At 49.7% G+C, this 26,899-nt stretch overlaps 3 protein-coding genes and 1 long non-coding RNA gene across 6 annotated transcripts; 2 read left to right on the top strand and 2 right to left on the bottom strand.

The window, feature by feature from the left end:
• Positions 1 to 6,173: 6,173 nt before the first annotated feature.
• Positions 6,174 to 7,372, bottom strand: LOC135182704 (protein regulator of cytokinesis 1-like). Its single transcript, XM_064157104.1, has 3 exons — positions 7,184 to 7,372; positions 6,659 to 6,791; positions 6,174 to 6,326 (listed from the first exon to the last, which is right to left on the bottom strand). The coding sequence occupies exons 1-3, from the start codon at positions 7,207 to 7,209 to the stop codon at positions 6,207 to 6,209; spliced, it is 279 nt and encodes a 92-aa protein (XP_064013174.1). The 5' UTR covers positions 7,210 to 7,372; the 3' UTR covers positions 6,174 to 6,206.
• Positions 7,373 to 9,619: 2,247 nt separating this feature from the next.
• LOC135182977 (protein regulator of cytokinesis 1-like) lies at positions 9,620 to 16,437 on the top strand. The gene is made up of 14 exons (XM_064157658.1): positions 9,620 to 9,833; positions 10,241 to 10,373; positions 10,707 to 10,829; positions 11,166 to 11,399; positions 11,480 to 11,650; positions 12,214 to 12,363; positions 12,688 to 12,835; positions 12,942 to 13,078; positions 13,337 to 13,432; positions 13,594 to 13,740; positions 14,101 to 14,211; positions 14,966 to 15,070; positions 15,466 to 15,651; positions 16,085 to 16,437. Exons 1-14 carry the CDS (start codon positions 9,808 to 9,810, stop codon positions 16,178 to 16,180), a joined length of 1,863 nt encoding a protein of 620 aa, XP_064013728.1. The 5' UTR covers positions 9,620 to 9,807; the 3' UTR covers positions 16,181 to 16,437.
• A 1,588-nt stretch (positions 16,438 to 18,025) lies between these two features.
• On the top strand, positions 18,026 to 25,030 carry LOC135182978 (uncharacterized). Its single transcript, XR_010305369.1, has 3 exons — positions 18,026 to 18,172; positions 22,981 to 23,083; positions 24,616 to 25,030. It is a non-coding gene; the product is annotated as an uncharacterized LOC135182978 (long non-coding RNA).
• DUT (deoxyuridine triphosphatase) lies at positions 18,196 to 26,564 on the bottom strand. 3 transcript variants are annotated; one of them, XM_064157653.1, is made up of 7 exons: positions 26,452 to 26,564; positions 25,565 to 25,727; positions 24,109 to 24,200; positions 23,018 to 23,062; positions 19,852 to 19,926; positions 18,875 to 18,945; positions 18,196 to 18,535 (listed from the first exon to the last, which is right to left on the bottom strand). In XM_064157653.1, exons 2-7 carry the CDS (start codon positions 25,723 to 25,725, stop codon positions 18,479 to 18,481), a joined length of 501 nt encoding a protein of 166 aa, XP_064013723.1. In that variant the 5' UTR covers positions 25,726 to 25,727; positions 26,452 to 26,564; the 3' UTR covers positions 18,196 to 18,478. The 3 variants fall into 3 exon arrangements, with proteins under 3 accessions (XP_064013723.1, XP_064013724.1, XP_064013721.1); XM_064157654.1 differs by lacking the exon at positions 26,452 to 26,564 and adding an exon at positions 26,280 to 26,386; XM_064157651.1 differs by lacking the exon at positions 26,452 to 26,564 and adding an exon at positions 26,103 to 26,200.
• Between the last annotated feature and the right edge of the window lie 335 nt (positions 26,565 to 26,899).

Raw genomic sequence — 26,899 nt, 5'->3', positions numbered from 1 at the left:
CTGTTCCTTCAAGACTCTCATCAGCTTCTCAGGTTTTGCCTTGCTAAGGAAATACAAGTTGTCATATCCCAAGTAATAAAATAGAACCCTTTTGGATCTCAAATGTAGTTCATGGGAGTGAACTTGGAGCCAAGTACCTGAATTCAAGTTAGCTTTCTCCTCCAAATTCACCTGGGATTGAAGGCCAGATTCTGTTTATAACAAGACAAATCCATTTCTTAAAGAAAGGAAGCAGATTGTTAGTTAAGAATGTCCTTGTCCTTTTCCTTTTTCTGCAGGAAAAGGCCATTTTCTGCTGTAGATGAAAATTCCCAACAAACTGGTTTTCCATTGTAAAAGCTCAAAGTTCTAGTTACATGGAGGATATTCCACAAAATCATTCCCCAAACTTTAGATACTTTTCCTTGGAGATAATGTGGTGAACTAGAAAGAAGCAAATACTGATGCAATTCTCTGCTCCCTACCAATAACGTTTTTACAGGTCTCAATAAGGCCCTGGCCTGCAGGACCATGTGGTAACTTAAAAAACTTTCCATGTATTGGTAAGTAACTCTTGTTGCATGGTTAGAAGTATCTGTCACATGGAATTGCTGCTCAGATTGAAGCAAAACCTCAACGCTACAGAAAGAATTATCGGAACTCATTACTTATAAACTAATGCAATAGTTGATGCACAAGGAGTGCAGTGTAGAAATTTGAAAGCATTTCCACTGCTTGAGCTGATGTTTTTTTCCAAGTCTGCTGGGATGAGCCTTGCAGTAATCTTAAACTCACTATACAATTCTCTAGATTGAGGAATGATGACAAGGAACTCAGCTAGAGGAATTTTCAAAGTGAGTGAGCCTTTTTAAGGTAATGATACTTAGGTACCAGGTTGTATGTTGACAGCTTACAGCATGCATGGATTTGTAAATGTATGGGTTTTCTTCATGCATCTGAGACAGTGTTTTTTCTAGCAAATATTAATCCTTACATCCAAATCTGGAGTACAACTTTAAAAAATTAAAATTAGACCAGCTTCTAGCAGGTACAAAAAATTGTAAATATCAACAAAACTTAAAACTTTTTCCTTGTAGGTTGCTGTTCCAAGTGGACCATCTCGTAGTTACCTTCCAAAAAGGACTTGTATCCACTGCTGTCTTCTTGCTTTGGGGCATGGTGAGTAAAATCAAAACGAGCAGCAAAACTTGTTCTCAACTTGCAGTCCAGCAAAAGGAGATGGGTTTACCCAGCAGGATCATAGTTGTTTTGAGACCTTTAAATGTACTGTTGTAATCCAAGTTCCTTTTTCATAGGTCACAGAACAGAAGAAACTCAAGTGTCAAGGACAGCTTTTCCAATTAATGTAAAACTTCACATTGGTTTTCCCTTATAGTAGGTTTTTGCGTAGGGGTATAGAGATACAAGTACAGTGTTATGATAAGGCTGGAGGACAAGAGCAATAAGCTGTTATGAAGGGGGAATTAATTAATGTGAGATGTTATTTTTTCCGTAATTAATATTATTAATTTTGATATTCAGAACTCTCGCCACCCCCGACCACTAATTTTAATAATGATTTGTTCTTGCCTGGTCATGGAAAACATTTCACAGATAATAACTAGATCTGGAAATAACCAGCAAAGATATAAACATGAACTGAACTGGAAGAGAAGATTCCTGTGGTCAAATGCTGCTTGTGGTCAATATACCGCTTGCCCACTAGATGGGCACAAGGAGCTGCTTTCTGCTCATTTCAGAAGGCAATGGTGACTCACAAAGAGGCTTTTAAGTATTTACTCACAAAATATAATTACCCAACTCGTGGGGCTAACTGCAGGTTCAGGCAGTATCCGAACGCTTTCAGGGAATTCTGTCTTTTTTGTCAACTGCTGAGACTTCTGATTCCTCCCAGGCTTCAGTGCTGAGGAAAGGAGTGAGACAATCTCTGACCTGGTCCTCTGGATGATCTGTGTATCTCCAGGACCTACTGTCTTGGCAGAAGACTTTCAGGTGTAGGCAGAATGTCTTGCGATGTGCAGTCCCACCATGATGTCACACTGAGGCTGATGAGTGGCCTCATGCAGGCCAATCGGTGGAGGCATTTAGAGCCTATCCTTGGTAAACTCAGTGGAGTTTCCAGGCAAACGATCAAGCAGTAAGCAATAGCAGCAGGCAACAGCAGGCACAAATAGAATGGCAGAGCACACTGAGTTGACTTGTGTACTTCTTTTATCAATGTGGACCAAGACTAAGGGGCCTTTGGACACAGAACAGCCAATCAGAATGGCAGTTAGCCAAGCTTGACTGTATTAGGTGAAATCATAGGCTTGCTTTACCCAAATCTGGGAAGAGCATAGGCTTCACACAAGGCAGGCACAGGCTAAGTGTATGTACCTTGTTTACTACAGGAGAAAAATATGCCTGGGCAAGCTAGTACATGTATAAGCCTGTTTATGGCCCATCAGGCCTACCATGACAAAAGCATATGGAGGGACAGATTTCTACCCTAGTCAAAGATGAATGTTTCAGCACAGGTTGAAGGAATCTGAACTTTGTCATATTACACTTTATTTTCCAGCAACTTGTATGTATGTGGGGAGGGAAGGGGGTATGTGTAAAACGTATGAAAGGTGCAGTATTTTGAGCCTAGTTCACTAGAAATGCTTAATCTTGGACAAGGTGTTGTAAATGGGACTAGTTGAAATCTGAGTTTGGGGTAAAATGCAATGAGTCAAATTTAAAAGTTATGAAATATTTATTAATATACACAAAATAATTCCCCCAAACTTATTTACACCTATCCACACAAGTTCTTGGATGTGGTTAGCAGAACTGTTTCACAGAATGTCTCTGCACAATGGAATTTTGACTGGTTTCAGAAAGTGTCTTTGATAGAGAGTCCAGCGGCTTAATTCGCCGCTTGTGAGGCTGATTAAAATCCTTTAGCAACTTGAACAAAGAATGGAGAATACTCACTAGTCCTAATGTCTGTGGCCCAAAACATAGGCAGGAAAATATCCAACAGGAGTCCTGTGGCAAATTCCACGTGGGCTGCTGGCTGAGGTGGCTTGAGGCAGCTGAGGTGACGGGCAGGTGAGCGGCAGATCAGCGAGGAATGAACGAGCACGCCAGCCCCTTTTCCCCTGTTCACCCCCATTTATAGGGTAATGGCCAAGGCTAATGGTCTCATTGACCACACAATCACCCAAGTAGACACAGAAATGCAAGAACCCACAGACTGTTGTCTTCCATAGAATGGGGGCGCACTTGCCTACCACAGGACAGGGGCGCGGTCCCCATGAAACCCCTCTCAGGCAAAGAAACTAAGTTGCCTGGGTTTCTTCTGTCCTGTTTTCCTGCCTCTGGCAGGTAAACAAGACAGGACATGCTTAAGCCCATTTTTATGTCCGTTAGGACTATTCACCACACAAGGATGTGAAACTAATACAAATAGGATTATTATGATCTGAGACTGCTGAGGAGAAGTAAGCTGTGAACCTCTTAATCTACAAAAAGGCCTACTTTTCCACTGCTGAAACACAACTTCAAGTACAGTATTTCATACCTGTGACTTTCAGCTAAGAAAAACCCAGTTGAGAACTCAACAGCCTTTTCTACTTACATTCTCTGAAGTGGCAAATTACCTAAGATGCTTTCCTTTCTGTTCCATCTCTAGCATGTGTGTTCTTTTACCCTAAAGCTTTCAGTCATTTCAGAGATGCCCACAGTTGAAGAAACAATTCTGTTTGGGGCATATTCCAAGAGAGTTCTATATTAACTGGTCAAAATAGAGCTGGAAAGAATCATTTGTGCAGTGCTTCAGTAATTCAGAATCTTTCTTCTATACAACAACTTATTAATGGATTTGTCACCAAGTATTTAATCATTGTATTTCACAGCATTTAATTTACTCTATAAAAGTTATTTCCAGATGAGCTCTGGTATTTGGTTCAAACACTGTGTTGTCGGCTCTATTAATAGATGGAAAATCTGTTTGAGGATCAGCTAAGGATGGAACACAAATGGAAGTATTTTGACATAAGATGCAATATTAAACATCTTTGTCTTTTTCTGATGTAGTGGTCAGAGGGGAAATTCGAACCAATATCTGTATTATCACGGATTCTGTAGGAAACACCTGAAGGGACCCTACAGGAAGGCTGGGGAGGGACTGTTCAGAAGGGCCTGTGGGGATGGGTCGTAGAACAGTGGTTTGGAAGTGGAGCAGGGGAGGTTTAGGTTGGACAGTGGGAAGCTGAAATGGTTTCTGGGGAGATTTTGCAAGGTCTTCTAACTACATTTGAATACCTGAAGAGGTTCTACAGGAAAGCTGCGGAGGGACTATTCAGAAGGACACGTGGGGATAGGATGTAGGACAGTGGTTTGAAACTGGAGCAGGGGAGATTTAGGCTGGACATTGGGAAGACCTCCTCCTACTGAGGGTAGTCAGACATTGGACCAGGTTGCCCAGAGATTAGGTTGAGGCCTCATCCCTGAAGTCATTCAAGATCAGACTTGATGTGGCCTTCGGCAGGCTGCTCTGGTTAGAGGTGCCCCTGGTGACTGCAGGGGTGTTGGATAAGATGCGCTTGGAGGTTCCCTTCCAACCCAATGCCATCTGTGAATGTTGGAAGGGGAACTGGGGACTTTGCTTGCAGCAGAGCAAAGGAGCTGCTCATGCTGCCGGGCCAGGCTGGCTGCCCCTGACCCCTGCTCTCCTCCTGCAGCTGGAAGCTTGTCGGGCCCAGAACGAAGCTGTGTGCACAGAGCTGCGCTCCAGGATCATGCAGCTTTGGGAGTGGCTGCAGGTGCCCATGGAGGAGAGAGAACATTCTGCAGTGCACATGCCTGGGTGCAGAGCCAGAACCAGGAATGCTGTAAGGACCTTCTTGTGGCTTGGGAGGGGAGCTGAGGGTAGCCCTGGGCTCAACACTCCTGGTGAAAGAGCTGAAGGGGGGGACTGCTTCCAGCAGTCTCGTTGCTACATGAGGCCTGGACTAGGAGAGCTTCTAAGTTCATTTCTAGTCCAAAGCATTCTCTGATATTATGAAGGGAGCAAGCCAAATGCTGTCCTCACAAGTGGAGGAGCTGGGCGTTGGTTGTCTCAGCTGCCTCATCTTGGAGGCTTCTGCTGAGGATAATCCTGGCCTGCTTCTGCTGGTGCTGCCTTCTCTGAGGCTGTGCTCTGGTCCTGTTGGCAGCTGCAGCTGGAAGTGGAGCACCTGGAGGAGCTGAAGCTGCAGCACATGAAGGCTGTGATTCAGGCGACCCGGGCAGAGCTGGCTGACTACTGTGAAAGGTGTTTCTACAGCCAGGAGCAGAAGGAGGCCTTCAGCCCCTACTACGAAGGTGGGTGCTGGCTCTGGCTGCTCGTGGACCCCCGGAGGGAGCTCCAGGCTGCCTGGGAGCCACAGGGACTGTGCTGCCTCTGAACGTGCTCTTGTCTCCTGTGCAGAGAGCTACACAGAGACCCTGCTTGAGCTCCACGATGCTGAGGTGGTGAAGATGAAGAGCTATTATGAATCACACAAAGACCTGTTTGAGGCTGTGCAGAAATGTGAGCACAACTGGAAGCTGTTCCTGGAATTGGAGGTATTCTGTGGGCAGGAACATGGCTGGCTGAGGGCTAGGTCAGAGCAGTGCCTGTCTCTGCTGCCAGCTGCAGCAGGCTGCTGGGAAAGGCCAGGGGGCACTGGGAAACCAAAGTGGGTTGGTGAGGGGCTGGGGTGCTGCAGGCAGAGCACTGCTGAGGTTTGGGATGGGGCTGGCTTCCTCCAGGGGCCCTGTCCCATGCTGGGCTGTCAGAGGGGTGGTGTCTTGGGTGCTCTGCTGACCTCCCTTCCTTGCCAGAGGAAGGCAACTGACCCCAGCCGCTTCACCAACCGTGTGCTAGAATCACAGCTCTGGGTGCCTATGCATTTGTGTAAAGGCAGAACCTGCTGTGGGGCCATGCTCTAGCTGCAGATGTCCCAGCTCAGGCAGCTACTGCACCTCCCCCGGCCCTCAGGTCACTGGGCTCACCCTGGCTGCAGGCTGGGCACTGTGCTAAGGGGCCCTCGCAGCAGTTGTAGGGCTGGGGCTCCTTGTGGGATTTCAGGGGCAGGGCCCTTCACGCATGGCAAGCAAGAGCTGTATTACATAAATTAGATGCTGTAGAAAATAAATGAAAAATAGAAAAATAATTAGAAAAATAATTTCGAAAAATAATTTACTAAAGGTTGCAGTCAATGTTCCGGAGCTCCCCCTGGATACATAGCCATAGGTGGCGACGGCACCGCGGCAGGAGGCTTCAGAAGACGCTCCTTCAAGTTCTCCTCCTCTGCCACCATCTCATCCAGAAGCTCCTGTGGCACAGGTATGATTAGGGATAGGGATCAAGAAGGGGATGTGCAGAGAGAGGACAAGGCAGTGGAACCAGAGGTAGAGAAACATTCTAGGGGACAAATGAAAGAAGGGCAGGGTGAGGTGTCCAGCAGACAAGGGACAAGGGTGGAGATGCAGCAATACCCCTCGGAGCTCTTGCTAGACCCATATGGCTCCGTACTCATGGACAGACCTCCTGGGCAAGCTCACATCGAGCTACCTTGGCTCTGGGGCCAAGCAGAGCTGGCTGCAGCTAAAGGGATTCGGCAGTGGGCCCGGGACATCCTTGCGTCAGGAACCTCCTGCCCCTCACCTTGATGTACTTTTTGGCCACACGGGTACGCTCCAGGCGCTGCTCCTCTGGGATTCCGATTTCCTCCCAAATGTCCTGCAGCGTCGCCATGCCTTCAGTTAGGACCGCCACGACTTCGGCCGCCACCACCTCGCTGAGAGCACCGGCACCCAACGAACATCAACCGCCGCCGGACGGGATCCGGCACCAGAATTGTTGGCCGCCTGCCTCCGCCAAGGTCTGTCTCGCTTCCCAGGTCCCCGCCACCATCCGCTTGTCCTGTTCCCACCTTCTTCTCTGGGTCAGTACATCGCAGTAGCGCCGCACTCCCCAAATTCGATCCTCCTCTGCCGCCTCAGTTGTCACGGAACCTCACCGTCATTCCCCCCCCTCATCCCATTACGGGGCTTCCCGTTCCCCACCGTAATTCGTCTCGTTGCTGCCAACCCTCACCTCGTCCCAGCATCCACCCCTCACCCCCTCTCGGTGCCCAGCTACCCCTTGCCCTGTCCCGGTTTCACCACCGCGGACTCCTCGGCCCCGCACCTCTGCCTTCTGGCGGCTCTGCTCATGGTGGCTCCGCTTACGGCTGGCGCTCCGCTTTGCGTTTCGTTCTCGGTAGCTTCTCTCGCCGCAGCCCCACTCGCAACAACTCTCTCCGGGTCGCTTTCCGTCCCCGATTCAAACTGGCCGCAAGCACCGCGAGCGCTGACGTTACCGCGGCCTGCTCACAGCCGCCGCCGTGACTCCGCCCCGAGCCAGCCACGAGCCAATGGAAGCCAAAAGCCCACGGCCCCTCTGACCAATCCCGAGCGGCAGCGCCGGCGCAGCCAACGGCGCTCGGCGGCGCGTGTGTGCCAGCGGCCCGGCGGCGTCACGACACTGCCTCCCCACTGTGCTGCTGCCCGCGGCCCCGGTTCTTTGTCGGGCAGTAGCGCAAGGCCGAGTCGGGGCTATGGCGGCAGAGATATTTATTGGTAGAGGGGCACGGAAGGTCGCAGAACGCACCTAGGTCTCCCTCGGTGCCCCCCCCTCCGAGCCCTGGCCACGTCTGCCTAGCCTCACGCCTTGGTCTCGATCACGGTCTCCGTCATACTGATGCTGTTGGTGATGGCCGTGGTTAGGAAGATGAACTTGAACTCTGCAGAGAAACAGTATCAGTGCCCCGCCAGCCCCTGCAGTGTCCCGAGGCACTGCGACAGGACAGAGCTGAGGGGACGTGCAGAGCTGTTCTTGAGGAGCAGTGGGTGGGAGGTCACATAGATCTCACTGACGCCATGGGCTCTAGGCCACCTGGCATTGAATATAGCCCCTGTGGCCTTCACACCGTGCATAAAGGAGCACTCTCAAGCCTTCTCCCTGCCTCACAGCCTGCAGCTTCCACCCGCTGCCCCTCCCACCTCTCCTTCCCCAGGAACCAAGGAGCAGCAATTTTGGAGAATTGTAGCTGCCCAAGAAGACAACAAGGACGACACGCTGGTAATCCCAGGTGGAACTGTCCTCCATGCTGCTGTCTGGATGACTGGGCACAGAATAGTGGGACCCGCCAGCCCCAGGTACACCCAGTTCTAGACGTACGCTGGAGCCATCTCAACCTCCTCAGTACCTGAGACTGCAGACTTGTTGCTATTGGTTAGCCACACGACCTCCTCCAGGCCCAGCCAGCCCCTGTGCTCCAGCACATGAGGGATGGGGCTGGAGGTCAGGACCAGCCCGAGGGAGGCTGTGGGCTGAGAGACCCCCACCAGAGCTGCTGGCAGGAGGAGCGGGCTCAGGATGCTGCTCAACTTCAGGTGGGCTCATCTGCTTGATGATCTTGCAACTGTGGTGAACATAGGCCCCACTAAACACGTGTGCCATGTTCCAAGGCATCTTCAAGTCGTACTCTCCATCCACCCATGGGATCTGCGGACGTATGGATATGGGACCAGCTTGCTTAACGCTTCAATTCCCCGAGGGCTGCAGACAGCTGAAGAGAACTCAGAGGCTCTGTCTCCCTGTTCCTGCTACCCTGAGCCCACACAGCCTGGCTGGGCCAGAAATGTCATAGAATCATCAAATCATTTGGGTTTGCACCTCTGAAGCACCCAGCTCTACTGTGCTGGGGAGCCAAGGGTGGGCACACCAGGAAGGCCCTCAGTGAGGCCCTGCCCAAGGGAGCTGCCCCTCAGCTGTCTGGAGCAGCAGCTCTGTCTCTGTAGCACAGGCTGTCATGCCTGGAGAACTGGGCACGAGGATAGACTGACCAGAGCTGTTCAGGCAGCAGGGGGAACACTGACCCCCGAGGATGTACCAGCCCCAGCTTCTTGCTTATGGCTTGAAAGTTCCTCTTCCTTGCTAAGGAATTGAAGGCATCCTTGATCTTCGCTGGAAGAGAGGACACAAAGTAGTTCAGAGCCTGTGGATTGCTCATGGCTGCAGGCTGGGCAGAGCTGGTGCCTGTAGAAAGGGCAGTGGTGCCAGCCCTGCCACCCTCATAGACAGAGCCCACTGCTCAGGTCACACCATAACCAGGGATGTGCTCTTCACTCTTCCACCCGGCTCTGCAGCAGCTGCCAAGTATCAGGTCAGTGCCCCAAGACCCCTGTGGGGGTCACGGGCTGGCTGTCATCCGCGGTAGGGTTGGTGACCAAGCCTGCTCACTGCTCTCCACGGCCGTCACGGTGTCCCCAGCCCAATGCGCTTCAGGTTGTAGAAGGGCAGGAGGTGCTCAGGGCCCTAGCTCTGGGCCTCCCTGGGTCAGGGACAGCCCCTGCTGCTGGCATGGGAAGATGGCAGGGTGCTGCTCTTTCTAGAGGGCAATAAACATCGCTGTCACTATGGCCCTGGCTCGGCCCGGCACTGCGACCCGATGGGAAGCCTGAGACGAGGAAGACATCAGAGCAGGGAGGCAGTGCCAGGGCACTGCCCGCCTGACGCCACTTGGCCACTGCTAAACACGCGCCGCTCGGGATTGGTTAGAGGGGCCGTGAGCTTTTGGCTTCCATTGGCTGGCGGCCGGTTTGGGGCGGGGCCAGGGCCGCGGTGACGTCAGCGCTCGCGGTGCTTGCGGCCAGTTTGAATCGGGGACGGAAAGCGACCCGGAGAGAGTTGTTGCGAGTGGGGCTGCGGCGAGAGAAGCTACCGAGAACGAAACGCAAAGCGGAGCGCCAGCTGTAAGCGGAGCCACCATGAGCAGAGCCGCCAAAAGGCAGAGGTGCGGGGCCGAGGCGGGCAGCAGTCGTAATGGGGTGGGGAAGCCAAGGATTAAGGGGTGAGGTGGGGAGGTCAAGTGGAGCACCGGGAAGGAGGCCCTAGGACGAGACGGAGAGTGGCGGCACAGGTGTGAGCTAGGATGGGATAATGGGAAGCACCGTAACGCGATGAGTTGGGGGAGTAATGGCGGGGTTCCGTGACAGCTGAGGCGGTAGGGGAGACTCGGGGTGGGGCAGTGCGGCGGCACCGGGATGTGCCGCCGCAGACAAGGAGACAGGAACAGGACAAACGGGTGGTGGCGGGGACCCGGTAAGCGAGACAGATCGTGGGGGAAGCAGGCGGCAAACAATCCTATTGGCGGACCCCGCCCGGTGGCGGCTAATGTTCGTTGGGTGCCGGTGCTCTCAGCGAGGTGCTGGCGGCTGAAGTCGTGGCGGTCCTGACCGAAGGCATGGCGACGCTGCGGGCCATCTGGGAGGAGATCGGAATCCCGGAAGGGCAGTGCCTGGAGCGTACCCGTGTGGCCAAAAAGTACATCAAGGTGAGGGGCAGGAGGTTCCTGAGGCAAGGATGTCCCGGGCCCACTGCCGAATCCCTTTGGCTGCAGCCAGCTCTGCTTGGCCCCAGAGCCAAGGTAGCTCGATGTGAGCTTGCCCAGGAGGTCTGTCCATGAGTACAGAGCCATATGGGTCTAGCAAGAGCTCCGAGGGGTATTGCTGCATCTCTGCCCTTGTCTGCTGGACACCTCACCCTGCCCTTCTTTCATTTGTCCCCTAGAATGTTTCTCTACCTCTGGTTCTGCTGCCTTCTGTGTTCCCTCTGCATCTCCCTTTCTTGCTCCATATCCCTATTCCTAACCATACCTGTGCCACAGGAGCTTCTGGATGATATGGTGGCAGAGGAGGAGAACCTGAAGGAGTGTCTTCTGAAGAGAATTGAGCTGTGTCAGGAGAAGCTTCGTCGCCTCTGTGAGGACCTGAAGCTGGAGCCCTTTGAGGTAAAGTATTGAAGTGTTGCTTTGCACTCCTAGGTTCCTGCTGGCAACAGACTTGTGCTGCCTGGCCTCTCCCTGGGCGTCTTGGACCTCTTTTTGCAAACTTCTATTCAAAATAACTTCCTGCTGCAGCTTTGTGGCTCCTGGAAGGTCAGGCAGCAGGCAATGGTTCTGTGGGGAGTGAGCACCTCATTTTGTGCGGTGTTGCCGTGTTAGTGTCTGCCTGGGAAGTCCCTTGCTCAAACCTGCGGCTGCTGCTCCAGGTCTTCAAGAAGTCTAAAAACGTGGCTTAGGTGTACAAAGTGAGAGGGAAGGGAGCTGATATCTGGGCTTTTGCAGACAGAGGAAGAAGGCACCATTCTGGAGAGAGAGAAGAGCTTGAGGACACGCATGGAAGTGCTGGTGAAGCAGAGGTGGGACAGGAAGCAGGAGCTGAAGAACCTGCAAGAGCAGGAGCAGGACCTGTGTGACATCCTCTGCACCACTCCGTTTTCCATTGACGCCAAGGCTGTGCCCAGTCTGGAGGAGCTTGATTGCTATCGGCGTCACTTGGCCTCTCTGGCTGCTGAGAAAGTAAGGGAGGAGGGGTGGTGGTGTCACCATGGGTGGTGTGCATGACACTTGCTGGCTCCTAACCTTGCTCTTCACCTTAGGAGCAAAGGCAGGAAGAATTTGTCAACAGCAGGCGGCAAATCATCCTTCTGATGGAGGAGCTAGACCACACTCCAGACACCACCTTGGAGCGGGATGTGGTGGATGAGGATGCAGAAACCTTTTGCTTGTCCACAGACAACCTCACTGCCCTCCAGGAGCTGCTGTGTCAGGTATGTTGGCATGTTGAGGCCATGGGTGGGTCCTGGCAGGAGCTGGCATCATGATGTAAAAAGCAGCTTCTGAGCTTTCATCCAGCCTGTGCTGCAGTGGCTTCTGGGGAGATTTTGCAAGGTCGTCTAACTACATTTCAATACCTGAAGAGGTTCTACAGGAAAGCTGCGGAGGGACTATTCAGAAGGACACGTGGGGATGGGATGTAGGACAGTGGTTTGGAACTGGAGCAGGGGAGATTTAGGCTGGACATTGGGAAGACCTCCTCCTACTGAGGGTAGTGAGATATTGGACCAGGTTGCCCAGAGATTAGGTTGAGGCCTCATCCCTGAAGTCATTCAAGATCAGACTTGATGTGGCCCTCGGCAGGCTGATCTGGTTGGAGGTGCCCCTGCTGACTGCAGGGGTGTTGGATAAGATGCGCTTGGAGGTTCCCTTCCAACCCAATGCCATCTGTGAATGTTGGAAGGGGAACTGGGGACTTTGCTTGCAGCAGAGCAAAGGAGCTGCTCATGCTGCCGGGCCAGGCTGGCTGCCCCTGACCCCTGCTCTCCTCCTGCAGCTGGAAGCTCGTCGGGCCCAGAACGAAGCTGTGTGCACAGAGCTGCGCTCCAGGATCATGCAGCTTTGGGAGTGGCTGCAGGTGCCCATGGAGGAGAGAGAACATTCTGCAGTGCACGTGCCTGGGTGCAGAGCCAGAACCAGGAATGCTGTAAGGACCTTCCTGTGGCTTGGGAGGGGAGCTGAGGGTAGCCCTGGGCTCAACACTCCTGGTGAAAGAGCTGAAGGGGGGGACTGCTTCCAGCAGTCTCCTCGCTGCAGGAGGCCTGGACTAGGAGAGCTTCTAAGTTCATTTCTAATCCAAAGCATTCTCTGATATTATGAAGGGAGCAAGCCAAATGCTATCCTCACAAGTGGAGGAGCTGGGCGTTGGTTGTCTCAGCTGCCTCATCTTGGAGGCTTCTGCCGAGGATATTCCTGGCCTGCTTCTGCTGGTGCTGCCTTCTCTGAGGCTGTGCTCTGGTCCTGTTGGCAGCTGCAGCTGGAAGTGGAGCGCCTGGAGGAGCTGAAGCTGCAGCACATGAAGGCTGTGATTCAGGCGACCCGGGCAGAGCTGGCTGACTACTGGGAAAGGTGTTTCTACAGCCAGGAGCAAAAGGAGGCCTTCAGCCCCTACTACGATGGTAGGTGCTGGCTCTGGCTGCTCGTGGACCCCCAGAGGGAGCTCCAGGCTGCCTGGGAGCCACAGGGACTGTGCTGCCTCTGAACGTGCTCTTGTCTCCTGTGCAGAGAGCTATACAGAGACCCTGCTTGAGCTCCACGATGCTGAGGTGGTGAAGATGAAGAGCTATTATGAATCACACAAAGACCTGTTTGAGGCTGTGCAGAAATGGGAGCAGAACTGGAAGCTGTTCCTGGAATTGGAGGTATTCTGTGGGCAGGAACGTGGCTGGCTGAGGGCTAGGTCAGAGCAGTGCCTGTCTCTGCTGCCAGCTGCAGCAGGCTGCTGGGAAAGGCCAGGGGGCACTGGGAAACCAAAGTGGGTTGGTGAGGGGATGGGGTGCTGCATGGTGAGCACTGCTGAGGTTTGGGATGGGGCTGGCTTCCTCCAGGGGCCCTGTCCCGTGCTGGGCTGTCAGAGGGGTGGTGTGTTGGGTGCTCTGCTGACCTCCCTTCCTTGCCAGAGGAAGGCAACTGACCCCAGCCGCTTCACCAACCGTGGGGGCAACCTGCTGAAGGAGGAGAAGCAGCGAGCGAAGCTGCAGAAGGCACTTTCAAAGGTAGGCTCAGCCCTGGGGAAGAAGCTGTATCTCTGGTCAGGTCTGTGCAGCAGCAACTGAGGGTGAGCACAGTGCTTGGAGCCAGCAGGGGCTGTCTCTGTGCATGGAGATGGCCATGTTCTGGAGGGCATCCTCACTGCATGTCCTTGTGTCCTCACCAGCTGGAGGAGGAGATGGAGAACAAGATCCAGGCTTGGCAACAGGAGCATCAGGCAGTTTTCCTGGTGAAGGGGCAGCAGTTCCTGGAGCATGTGAAAGAGCAGTGGCAGCTGTACCACCTGGAGAAAGAGAAGGAGAAGCAGGAGAGGGTGAGTGTGGAGCTGAACCTGCTGCTCTGGGGAGATTCTGCTGCAACAAATGCAGGTGTCAAGGGCCCTGCCCTGCCTGGGGAGGGGGACCTGCCCCTATGGCTGACCTGAAACATTGCCCAGAGCTCTTTGTGCTTTCACTGTCTGCATGGTCACCTGCAAGAGCAGGATTGGTGTCCATTGCTGTCAGTGTCTGTGGGTGCTGAGCCCCTTCAGTGGCCCTAGCTGTGTGCCAGAACCACAGCTCTGGGTGCCTGTGCATTTGTGTAAAGGCAGAACCTGCTGTGGGGCCGTGCCATGGACTGCCCTTGCCCTGGCAGCTGCTCGCTGCTCGGGTTCCAAGCTCAATTCTCTCTGCAGCAGCTGAAGAGAAGCCGCGAGATTGAGGCAGAGATGTTGTACGGCAGCACCCCACGGACACCCAGCAAGCGCCAGATTCTTGCTCCCCACACACCCGGCAAAATAAGGAAGGTAAAGCAGTTTGTGCTAGGCTGGCACACTGCCAGATGCTAAGCACAGTGCCTGAGCTGAAGATCTGTGTAGGGTTGCCTTCACACCACAGGGGGGTGAAGGGAGAGTTCAGGGCAACAGAGCCATAGACACTCCCAGACTGCTTTGGGCCACAAGCGACCTTTCAAGCTCTTCCAGTCCAAGCCCCTTGCAGTCAGCAGGGACTTCTGCACACAGAGCACGTTGCTCAGAGCTCCAAACAACCTGACCTGGAAATGAGTCCAGGGATGAGGTTGGAGATGCCCTTCTGGGCAGCCTGGCCCAGGCTCTCACCGCCCTCAGTGTCTTCCTTCTCTCCAGTCTGAATCTCTCTCTTTTTAGTTCAGTCCCTTCCCTCTTGTCCTGTCACAACAGGCCCTGCTCAGAAGTCTGACCTCAGCTTTCTCCCAGACCTCTTTCAGCACCGAGAGGCCACCAAATTGTCTTTGGAGAATTACCACCTTCAGGCTGAACTGTCCTGACTCTCTCAGCCTGGCCTCACAGCAGAGAGCTTCCAGCCCTCTCATTATCACTGTGGTCCCCTGGCCATGCTCCAGCAGGTCTGTGTCTCTGCTGAGAACCGTAGAGGTGTTCCCAGAAGCTGAGAAAGGGCCCAAGCTGTGGTCTCCTGTTCTTCTTGCGCACAACTAGTTAGGACCCCCATCCTGGTTTCCCTAGCAGAGTGCAGCTGCCAGGTTCCTCCCTGTGTGACACTGTCCTCTTCTGCTGCCCTCAGCTCAATGGCACCACCGCCTGCACACCCAACAGCACCGTTCGCTCTGTTCTGGGGCAAACCAGCTGCCGCTCGCCTCTGCCACGGCTGCCGCCTTCTGGAGGGAAGGTGAGGTGATGGCTGAGCTGGGACAATGCAGCTCCAGCTGCTGGCCTGCTGGGCTTTGCTGGCTCCCCTTCCAAGCTCCTGGGGTGCAGAGACACTTGTTTGTCTTTGTCTTGCACTGCTGGGTTGTCACCAACCTGGCAAGATGCTCTGGGGACCTGAGGGAGAAGAGGAGGGTACCAGCAGTGTTCCTCCTGTGCAGGAGGCCCATCACTGTTCCTCTGTGCCAAGCCTGCACCTTGGAGGACCTTTCAGCAGTGGGTGTGTTCTGGGACCAGAACTGGACTCCGGAGGGCTCCTGGTGCTTGGCACTGCTGTGCCTGTGCAGTTAAACCAAGGCAGCTCCCCTAGCCCTGCCTCATTCCTGTTCCCTGTCTGACCCCAGCTTCTCCCTGCAGCTCAGGCCAGCTCGGACCCCTGGCCACGTGACCCCGAAGACCCCTCGGGCTGGATACAGGGAGCAGAACAAGGAGAATGTGGCCCAGCAGCACGGAACCACCCTGAGCGGTGAATGCACTCCCAGAGCCCCTGCCCAGCAGAGCCTCAGTGTTAATTCTGTTCCCAGCACCTATTCTGTGTTTGCGGTAATTCCCCTCTCCTACCCTCACCTCCCTGTGCTGGGCACCACAGGGCTGTGCCCCCTGCTCCCCGGGCACCCCACTGAGCTCTGCATCCAGACCCTTGAAGCAATCTGCCCTAGTTGCAGATGTCCCTGCTGCCTTCAGGGGCTCAGACTGCATGAGCTTTAAGTGCCCTTTCCGTCTCTGGCTCAGTGGCTCTTCCCAGGACAGCTGCCTGGCAGCAGGAGGGAAGGATAAGGTTCTCAGCCTGGGGCTGTTCCCATCTTTGGTCTGATGCCCCAGGTTTTTTCTCACCCCCTTGAGAGTGGCAATTTCCTGCCCTCTTCTGAAGCAACCTGTGGGGGGAAACCAAAGCACCTGGAGCAGCCTGCCCTCCCCAGCAGCTGCTCCTGCTTTCCATCCACTCATCCCCATTTCCCACTTTTTGTCTCCACAGCGTGACCTTTCAAAGGCATCAAGGTCCGACAGCATTCTGAACTCCACTGCCACCACCCCCTCCTGCCGCGGCGCCGCTGCCTCCAGCTGCCTGTAGCCACCGGGAGGCGCTGTGCGGGCAGAGCTCAGGCAGCTACTGCAACTCCGCCGGCCCTCAGGGCACTGGGCTCACCCTGGCTGCAGGCTGGGCACGGTGCTAAGGGGCCCTCGCAGCAGTTGTAGGGCTGGGGCTCCCTGTGGGATTTCAGGGGCAGGGCCCTTCACGCATGGCAAGCAAGAGCTGTATTATATAAATTAGATGTTGTATAGAATAAATGTTTTAGAAAAATAGTTTAATAAAGGTTGCAGTCAGTGTCCCAGTCTGGCCCTCGCTTTGCCTTAGCGTGCCTGGGGTGACAGCCTCACACCAGGCTCTTCATCGTGGGGGCTAAGGGACACCAGATCCTCCTGGGAGGCTCCTGGGAGTGTCTCATTTCATGCGGTGCTGCCGTGTTGGTGTTTGCCTGGCAAGTCCCTTGCTCAAACCTGGGGCTGCTGCTCCAGGTCTTCAAGAAGTCTAAAAACGTGGCTTAGGTGTACAAAGTGAGGGGAAGGAGCTGATATCTGGGCTTTTGCAGACAGAGGAAGAAGGCACCATTCTGGAGAGAGAGAAGAGCTTGAGGACACGCATGGAAGTGCTGGTGAAGCAGAGGTGGGACAGGAAACAGGAGCTGAAGAACCTGCAAGAGCAGGAGCAGGACCTGTGTGACATCCTCTGCACCACTCTGTTCTCCATTGACACCAAGGCTGTGCCCAGCCTGGAGGAGCTTGATCGCTATTGGTGTCACTTGGCCTCTCTGGCTGCTGAGAAAGTAAGGGAGGAGGGGTGGTGGTGTGCATGACACTTGCTGGCTCCTAACCTTGCTCTTCACCTTAGGAGCAAAGGCATGAAGAATTTGCTACAGCAGGCGGTAAATCATCCTGATGGAGGAGCTAGACCACACTCCAGACACCACCTTGGAGCGGGATGTGGTGGATGAGGATGCAGAAACCTTTTGCTTGTCCACAGACAACCTCACTGCCCTCTAGGAGCTGCTGTGTCAGGTATGCTGGCATGTTGAGGCCATGGGTGGGTCCTGGCAGGAGCTGGCATCACAATGTAAAAAGCTTCTGAGCTTTCATCCAGCCTGTGCTGAAATGGTTTCTGGGGAGATTTTGCAAGGTCTTCTAACTACATTTCAATATAGAAACAGGCTGGATAGATGGGCACGGCCTCATGCCATGAGTTTTAACAAGTTCAAGGTACTGCCCTTTGGCCACAATCCCATGCAGCACTTTAGGCTGGGGCCAGTGTTTGGATAGCAGGCAACCTGAGAGGGACCTGGGGCTACTGGTTGATAGGCAATTGAACATGAGCCAGCAGCATGGCCAGCTGGTCAAGGCCAATGCCATCCTGGCCTGTATCTAGAATAGTGTGGCCAGCAGGATCAGGGAAGTCATTTTGCCCATGTACTCAGCACTGGTTAGGCCATACCTTGAATACTGTGTCAAATTCTGGTCCCCTCAATTTCAGAAAGATAATGGGGTGCTTGAACCTGTCCAGAGAGAGGCAACAAGGCTGAAGAGGCTGGAGGAGCTTGGGTTGTTCGGCCTGGAGAAGAGGAGGCTCAAGGAAGACCTTATTGCTGTCTACATCCACCTGAAAGGAGGTTGTAGCCAGGTGGAGGTTGGTCTCTTCTCTCAGGCTCCCAGTGACATAAAAAGAGGACACTGCCTCAAGATTCACCAGGGCAGGCATAGGCTGGATGTTAGGAGGAAGTTTGTCACAGAAAGAGTGATTAGCATTGGAATGTTAATCCCAGGGAAGTGGTGGAGTCACTATCCTTGGAGGTGTTTAAAAGGAGACCGAATGAGGCACTTAGTGCTATAGTTTAGTCAATTAGAAGGTGTTAGGTTATGAGATGGACTCAATGGTCTTGAAGGTCTTTTCCAGCTTGCTTAATTCTGATTCTGAATTAGGCTCTCAGCTTGAAATACTGAGCTACGTGGAAGGTGGTTTTAAGAAGATAAACACAAACTGACATGGGATGAATCAGCCATTTTAGTTTAGGTAAGTAAAAGGAATTAAAATAATTACATTAATTTTAGTTTATTAGAGCATAATCAGCACATAATATCATGGAGCACTGAACAACTAAAAAGAAAAAATAATCAAATAATTAGTCAAGTCAGTCACGCACATTCTCCTATAAAGCAGATGAGTTCACAGCCTGTTAAAGCAGACAGGAGGATATGAAGAAGTCCAAATAAAACTTTATTTTGTTCTAATGTTCTCAAAACCCCAATTTTAAATCAAATAAGAATTTAGAAATAGCATAAGAAAAAAAATGAAATAGAATGCATGTTCAAATAGTTTTTAGTTCTTTCCAGTAGAACCAAAGCCACCTTCACCGCGTTCAGTATCCTCTAGGGCCTGAAAGACAACAATGGTAAGTTGGTTTAGTGTCTTAACCTGCCTTTTGTTTCTATACAACAGATCCTGTCTATCATAGAGAAAGGTATGTTTACAGTATATGCTGAAGTATTTCTCAAGAGTGTGGCAACTCTGAAAACTAAAAATTAAAATACAATAGAAAAATCATTAAAATGCATGCAGTGCATGAAGAGTTTTACCCAGGTAGCAAGGCTGCTATGCAGGTTTAACACTTGAAAGTATTTTTAAAGCTAAGGATTTATCTATACCAATCTTATTTTCAGCTTATAACTAAAACTATGAATTATTGAAAATAGCAGTTTTCTTTTGGCAACTTACTTGAACTTCTTCCAGCTCAGGATAGCAAATGCGTTCACAAATGAGCTGGGCAATCCTATCCCCTTTTTTAACTGCAATTAAGTTAAAATATTATTAATTCCTTCCAAAAAAAGTGAACAACCAATAGAAAGTTTAGACAATCCCCTCTCAAGAGTAGAGTATCAGAATGTACTGAAGTGTAAACACTTATTTGAAACTTAGTGAAGCAGATATTAATAGTTCCCCCAAAATACAGGTTGAGATAAACTTGTGCTTAATCCCTTCAAGTGAAGTTTCATCAGCAGAACCAACTCAGGGCATCACCTCTCATTTATGCTGCCATATTGTGGCATCTTAAGGGTCATTATATGCAAGTACTGCAGAGATAGAGGCACAGCACTATGTACAATGTGTGTCCTTTTGTGAACAAGACCAGGAATGGACTTCCTGATAAAACGTAAACTATTACTACCCAGTCTGGCTTGCAGAACTTCCCTAAGAAGCTTGCACTGTGAAGTTGCAGAAAAGACTGTAAAACCACTGGCAATATTCTAACTGGGCCCTGAGGTTTGAAACTGACTGTCTGCAGAGACAACATGATTAAGAGAAAACCTTATCTTTGTTACTCACATTTCCCAGGATCCTTGAAAATTTTTCATCTCAAATATTGCAAAGTTTTTTCTTTGTTGTTTTTTTTTCTTTCTTCTCCAGGGCAAGAAAGAAACTGAGCACAAAGTTGCACTTGTACTTCAGTACACCTCACAAATCTAAAGCTTAGTAAAGGAGGTTTTGGTTGGTTTGGCGGTGGTGTGTTTTAGGCTTTTTCTTTTTTCTTTCCTTGCATGCTATCCAGTTTTCTAAGAGTTGAATTTCCATATTTCATTAATTGAGCAAAGAAAAACAGCTAACTGTAGGTCTTGATAGACTTTTAAAGAAAGATTAGCTTTTAATTTCCAGACAGATGGCTGGAAACAGGCTTTGCCCAGCTTAACACTTACCTTCAAAAGCCTCTTTCCCAAAGTTGAAGAGTACCACTCCAACATTGCCCCTGTAATCCTCATCAATAACACCAGCTGTCATAAGAAAGGATTAAGAGGGATATCCAGTTAATAAATGTTGCTAGTGTATTAGCTAGGTAGATATGGTTTACATTAGTAGATGATTGCAGTATCTTATACTGACATCCTTTGTATTACTCATGCACAATTAAAGAACAGATAGGAAAATACTGAAATATCTAAAAATGCTAATCAGTCTTGCAAAAACAACTGAAAAATACCATTGCATGTCAAAAAGTGTTTTACTGCTGTACTGCTAGTTTTAGTTGTAATACTCTACCTGAAATCAAGGCAGCTGGACCACATTCATGCTCCATTTGTTCTGCTAACATCAGCTCTTTGCATGTCAAGCAGGAATCTGTTTTTAACTCTGACATTTTATTAAAGATTTGCATCTTGGGCAGGGTAACAGAACTAAAGGTTTAATGAATTCTGTGAGGGTTTTTCTCTCAGATACAGGAAGCCTATTTCCAGTATGGAGTTTGTGTTTCACTGTGGACCAAGTATGCATATTCAAGTCTTCTTGCAGAAACAATTCCAATACTAAAATTACACATCATTCCAAGGCTTTCTCAGACACACCGTTAGAGATCATAAACACCGGAGAAAACTGTGCTATGGCTATACTTTGAAATTTTAAAGCTTATACACTAAAAAGTAGAAACCCCCTTCTTTTTCTCAGTTTCTCCAGCTATGTGAAAATACTACAGTCCAGTTACTGCACAACCTCTGCACTAGTTCTAATGTGAGAAAGGTATTTATATAGCTCTCTTTTCCTTGTGATGTTATGGATTAATCCAATTGCAGGTCTGAACAGCTTCCTAATTAAGGTGCCTACAGTGAAACTGGGAATGTCCCCATAATTCTCAAAATCAAAGACATGTAGTTCTCCAGTTAACTCACTAGTATTTAACTGCATGCAGTGACTTAAAGTGACCTTAATTACACAGCACTGCCAAAAGGAATGGGGATCAAAATGCAGGAGTCATTGTGCACAAACAGTTTCCAGAATCAAAAACGTTTGCTGTGGTTTATACAAAAGCAGATACTGAGTCCATGCTACATAGATGAATTGTAAGGAGAAGTTCAACAAACTTGTAACAGCAGCACAAATAATTTTAAGCACAACTCAAGTTCTGCAGCCAGCTGCCCATTAATTTGGTATATCTGTTCACATAAATCAATCAGCTGGAGAGCTGAAAGCCAGAATTCATATTTGACACATTAAATTATGTACATATGCTCATAAATGCACATACAAAGATCATTAGCTCTTGGCATAAATTCTTCATTAACGAACCCTTCTCAAGTGTTTCTGTACAGCTAACACAACATTTTTTTAGGCCATATGCTAGGATAGGCATTGCTATGCATTAGAGGTTGATAATGGAATTTGCTGATTTAACATAAGGTCTGATTTAATTTCTGTTATCAGAATAGAATACTGTATTATATAACACAATGCTCAAAAGTAATTGCTACAGATTACCAATTCTTTTTAAATGGAGATTTAGGTTAGATATAAAGAAGAAATTCTTTATAATGAATGGCAAAATACCAGAATAAGTTGTCCAGGGAGGTGGTTGAGGCTCCGTCCCTGGAGACTTTCAAAATCAGACTTGATGTGGCCTGGGGTGGCCTGATCTAGTTGGACTGGGGGTGGTTGGACAAGATGATCTTTGAGGGTCCCTTCCAACCCAATGCAATCTGTGAATTATGCTTTTATAAATGTAAAATGTGCTCATTAAAATAGTAGATTTACATATGCAACAAACTCTTCCATGTTACATTTTTTTTCTGGAATTGATGAAATCTGAAGAGCAGGCTTCTTCCTTAAAAGCATACCTGATATAAGCAGAAGTTGCAATTAGAGTTGAAGTTGTGTATTAAGAAAATAACAAAAGTATGTTTTGTGACCTAATGCTGTGCTGAGTGACTGATAATTTCAAATTCTATTATAGGCACAGCTGGGTAAAGGTTCTGTGAAGTTAATTCCTTATCAATCATTCTCTCTTTAAATGTATTGTAGCTTCACTGACATAGTCTTACTGGTGGTTACCATATTCTTATCACAAAGTCTTACCACATGATCATTAAACTCATGAGTTCAAACTACTCTACTTTTATGAAATCAAATGTATGATACTTGGAAGATAGAGGAAAATACAACCCAGATGATCAGTCTTCCTTCTGTACAGGGTCACACACTAACACTGTTACTGGGTGTAATGGCAAAAATACGTTAACACCTTGGTATTCCTTTATTCTGGAACAGCAATAATAGCAATAATTATAATCATTACAGAGAACTAAATTACTTCTCTAAATTATGTGTACTGGGTGGAAATCATGGAAGTCATTTTTACAAAAATCATGCATTGGAATTGGCCCTCTGATATTCTGTCTTACTCTGTCAGAAGTTTGCATGTTAGTATTAAGAAAGCATCCCCACCTAGCAGATGTGAATTCTAAACATAGTCTTGCATGATTCCAGTTCTTCTACCTGACCCGTAGCACTCTGGCAATGTATTTTTACTTAGATTGATAATACCCTAATTGTGATAAATTTCTGCAAGGCAAGTGGGGCTGCTTGTTCCGCGGGGCTCCGTTTGGCTTTTTGTTGGTTGGGGTTTGTTTGTTTAGTTTTTCATTAAGAAGTCCTCTACTGTCAGTAATAGTTTTTACTCATGGGTTGTCAGCTGTCAGCTCTGTTAAAATCTGAGCATAGGTCAGCATGCTAAGCACTTCTGGTTGCTTTCTGCTATTTCCTAGTGTACTACTCCAATTGAAGACTGTTACAGAGCACATGTATACATGTATTCTCTCACATAAGAAAAAAAAAATGGTACTGTTTTAAAGAACTACACTATAGTAGAATGTGTGTACTATAGAGAGGCATAGGATTGTAGAAAGCCTTTGATTTCCACCTTAATGTTTTTTTGGTATGTTATCCAACAATGCTTAAAAAACCTTAGTGTAACAGACATGCAAGAACCAGTTATTTAAGACAAAGCCTGAATAACACAAAAGCTGGCACACAAGATCCCATTTTACCCTCTGCAATTGCAGTTTGCAACAAGTCTAATAAAAAGAACAGAAATCTTACCACCAACATCTATGAAGTGCTTTGCAGCTAAACCAGAACGTGGTGCTAGAAAACAAGAAGTTTTTAGTAAGTATAATAATTTATTTCTTTTGAAACTCTTACACTATTTTTAGATTCCATAGTGTGTTTGCACAGAGCTGTGGCAGCAAGAACTGTTCTCAGTCTTTCTAAAATAAGATTCTACAGGAACTACTGGGAGTGTTAATGTATATATTAAAATAACAGATGCTGCAGTAAAAATAAAGTCTTTAGGTGATTTAAGCATATCTGTATCTTTGTTTAGCTCACCAACTGCAGAATACATTTCTCAAAGGAAGGTGGTCCAAGATGAGGACTATCTAATCTTGGTTTATTTTTGGTGGCTACCAAATGGTTTGGAATAATGTCCAGATATTATTGGGTTGATCCACTCAAAATGACAATGGAAACTCAAATCTGGCAAGCAATTCACTAAATTTAGGCAGAGATAAAAAATGTGCCTGGTTGTTTTTATTTTTCACTTAGCCTACTTAGATGAAGTGCTGAAATGTTAACTCTCTTATGAACACTCTGTCTGGGATGAGAGAAACGGAGTCACATTCTCTCTTTACATGAAAAGGCACAGCAATCTCCAATCATGCTCTTCCACTGGAGTGGCTGTTGTTTGTTTTTTTTAGTTATTTATTTTAAGAGTTTATACATAATCCAGAAAAAGAATGTGTAAAACATAGTGAAAGGGTTTGTACAGGTCAATTGTAGTAGAACTGCCAAATTCTGCTACACTAGTACTTTTACTTCAGGGTTGATTAATACCCAGGGATTTATTTTCAGTAGGTCTATTACCAATTTGTCTTTGTGATCAGAGTTCTGAAACCACAGAGAAACAATGAAATATTGCATAGACTATGAAGTTGTATGTAGATTCTAAAAACTTTAGATAAACCTCAAATGTATTTGACATGGCACATCTATTACAAGGCTTGCTAAATCACACAGCCATGTACTTTTTTGTGTAGGCTAATTCTGAAAGGTTTAGGTAGAATCTAAATCTGAGGATGGGGCAAACTTGTTCTGCAATGGCTCTGCAGCCTCTTTGTAGCCTGTGTACTTACCTACTCGGCCATAGCATCCAGAAGGAAGAGCAATTTGAATGTCTGTTTTCACTACAGCCTTTTCCATGGGTGGTATCACACAGTCATAAGCACTACATTAAGGAAGGAAAATCTAGTTTATATACTGTATTTCCAAAAATGTCTTCTCTGTAACTTAATGTACAAAATTACCCAGAATTATTCTTGCTGGGAATTTATACAAGAAGTATTTACAGATTTGCAAAATCTGTAAACATAAGATGTTTTGGTGGTGCTTTGAACAGCATTATTGCAAGACTGCTAGTTATAAATGTTGTGGGTTTTTTGTCAAACTGATAATACAGACAAAAAATACAAGCTTCACTTTATTAGGTGAATGGAGCTGTGTGATTTTGTGTGTGTGTGCAAAAGTAGTATTTATGGATAATACACTCTTCTGATTAAGCTTTATATAGATTAGCTAGTTGTAATAAATTTTAATCCATTAAGTTACATGCTAGGTAACATTTTTTTTTTATTTATGATCAGATCAGAAGTTCACAACTGCCATGATTCTATTTGGAACTGCAAAAGACATCATTTTAAGGACTTTCTGAAGCCACTTTACCGGAAGCTTAAAGGCACTGGTGCCAATACCAGAGTGAGATTGTTCTACTCGTTTAAGGCAAACATACTGCACTTTGATAAAGAACTGTTTTTTAAAGACTTTTTAGTGCTGCCCAGTATTTTTGTAAAACAGACTCTTCTCGGGCATACAATGCATCACTGGAATCAGAACAAAACCAAATCTGGTATGACAAAAGGAGTATAAAGGGAAAGCAACAAGTGTGGTGAAGCAAAGCTTTAGAAGGAAGTCAGGCAGAGAAAGAAAATGACAAGCTGGTTATTCTAAATAATACTAGCAAAGGGAAGGTAGAGGACCTCACCATGGAGGTCAGACAACCCCAGGTATTCCTTAACAGTGAAAATCTTTCAACAGCGATTATTAGCAGCTCAAGCAACACAACCCAGCTTCCCAGAAAGGAGCATTATCAAACTACCCCAACTTCCTTTGGCGGGCAGTACCCAACAGCCAAGCGGAAAGCAGAAAGGCTTAAGTGCTGTCAGGAAGGGCCCACGTACACTTTCAAATGGAAGACACCTGGTCATCTCAGGCTGACGTATCAAGCCTGCCATTTGGCCAAGGCTGCATCACTGTCTGAGTAAATCAGTCTTGTATGTCTGGACCAGAGATGTCTGCGAATAAAGGATGGAAGCGCAAGGAAGCAACCGAACTGGCCAGCTCTGTCCTCTGCTGCAGGTCCAGCCACTCTCCTCGGGGAGCTCTGCTCAGCAGGAGGATCTGCCTCACAAGGGCCCTCTCTGAAGGCCCGAGGAGTTCGCCCAAAGGGCCCCCCGCAGCCTCTCCCGGAGAGAGAGCGCAGCAGAGAGCAGCGGGGTCTCGTCCCCGGTGCGGGGTGAGGGGGTGTACCCTCACCTGTACAGATCGTAGCCGGCAGCCCGAGCAGAACCCCTGGAGGGGGTGCAGGCGTTCTGGGACAGCTTAGCGAAGCGGAGCCGTGCAGCGGGCTCCCCGGGCGCCGAGCCTTTCTGCCTCTTGCTGGGGGTAGACTGCAGGATGACCTCGGAGGACGGCATGGCTGGGTGGGGACAGAGAGGAAAAAAACCGCCGTGGTAAGGAAAAGCCCGCGAAAACCGGCACGGCCCACTGACGGCCAAAACGGAGGGGAAAGCTGCTCCCTCTCGTCCCCGGGTGCTCTCTGCGCGGCGCAGCCTGACACCCCTGGCTGCTGAGAATGGCCTCGCCCGGCTCCTCCTCAGTGGCTACCCATGGGGCCCTCTGGGAGGGGTCCATGGCTGCCCTACTTCCCAGTCTGTGGGGCTAGACGGCACATGGCGCTAGGGCATCCCGCAGCTCCTCTCGGTGGTGGCTGGGCGGCCTCCGAGGGGCAGGCCAAGGCTGAAGTGCAGGTGGGCAGCCTATGCTCCCTCCAATCTCCCCGTCGCCCCCTTACTGCGCCTGCGAGGGTGCAGGAACCATCTGAAGCTCTGGGCCCACATGACGCTGTCCCTCTGAGGGAGCTTGCAGCCGGTAGCCCGCCCGGCGGTCCCTGTCACTGTCCGGCGAAACGGGATCGAGTGGCTCAGGCGGAAAGTGGCAGCGGCCTCTTACTCCCCTCTTCGGGGTCTACCTGCCGTACGGCCTGGCGCAGCTTCTCTGCTAGCCGTCCAGCACCACGGGTGTCCGCGGGACACGGCGGTGGCAGTGCCTGCGACCTGCGGCCGGACCCCACGGGACGCTCAGCGTTGCCGGGGAACGCGATCGCGGCTGCACGACCGGCGGCGGGCGGAGCTAGGGCCCACCCGGGTTAAGCGCAGCATCCGCCACCGTGCAGCGTAGGGGAGCTGGGCCTGGAGTGCGGCGGGGCCTTAGGCTGTCGCGGCTCCATCTGCGGGGCCCCGAAGCTGCTCTTAACGGCGGCCCCACCCTGGGCCGGGCCCCTGGATTATCGCTGCTCCCTCCCAGGGCTGCGGGCCACCCGCAGCAGGCGTGGCCGTTACACGTGTGCCGTACTAGCGGCGCTGCTGTGTGCCCTGCGGCGCAGAGCTTTTATCTTACCGAAGTTGTCAGGCAAGGGCAGTTTCCTTGTGAAAGGAAGACGATCGCTTCCCGCCTTGTCGAGGCTGCGGATAGGAAAACCTGGCAGCTCTCCGCTTGCTTGGTTCTGTCTCGGAGCATAATACTTTTAATAATGTCACGATCTTTGGTTTTGGTATTCGTTGCCATCCCATCTGTGGCATACGTGCCTAA

The sequence above is a fragment of the Pogoniulus pusillus genome, chromosome 17, assembly GCF_015220805.1.
Source record: "Pogoniulus pusillus isolate bPogPus1 chromosome 17, bPogPus1.pri, whole genome shotgun sequence".
Classification (NCBI taxonomy): domain Eukaryota; kingdom Metazoa; phylum Chordata; class Aves; order Piciformes; family Lybiidae; genus Pogoniulus; species Pogoniulus pusillus.
The sequence above is the reverse complement of the archived record's forward strand: the minus strand, read 5'-3'. Positions and strand labels throughout refer to the sequence as shown.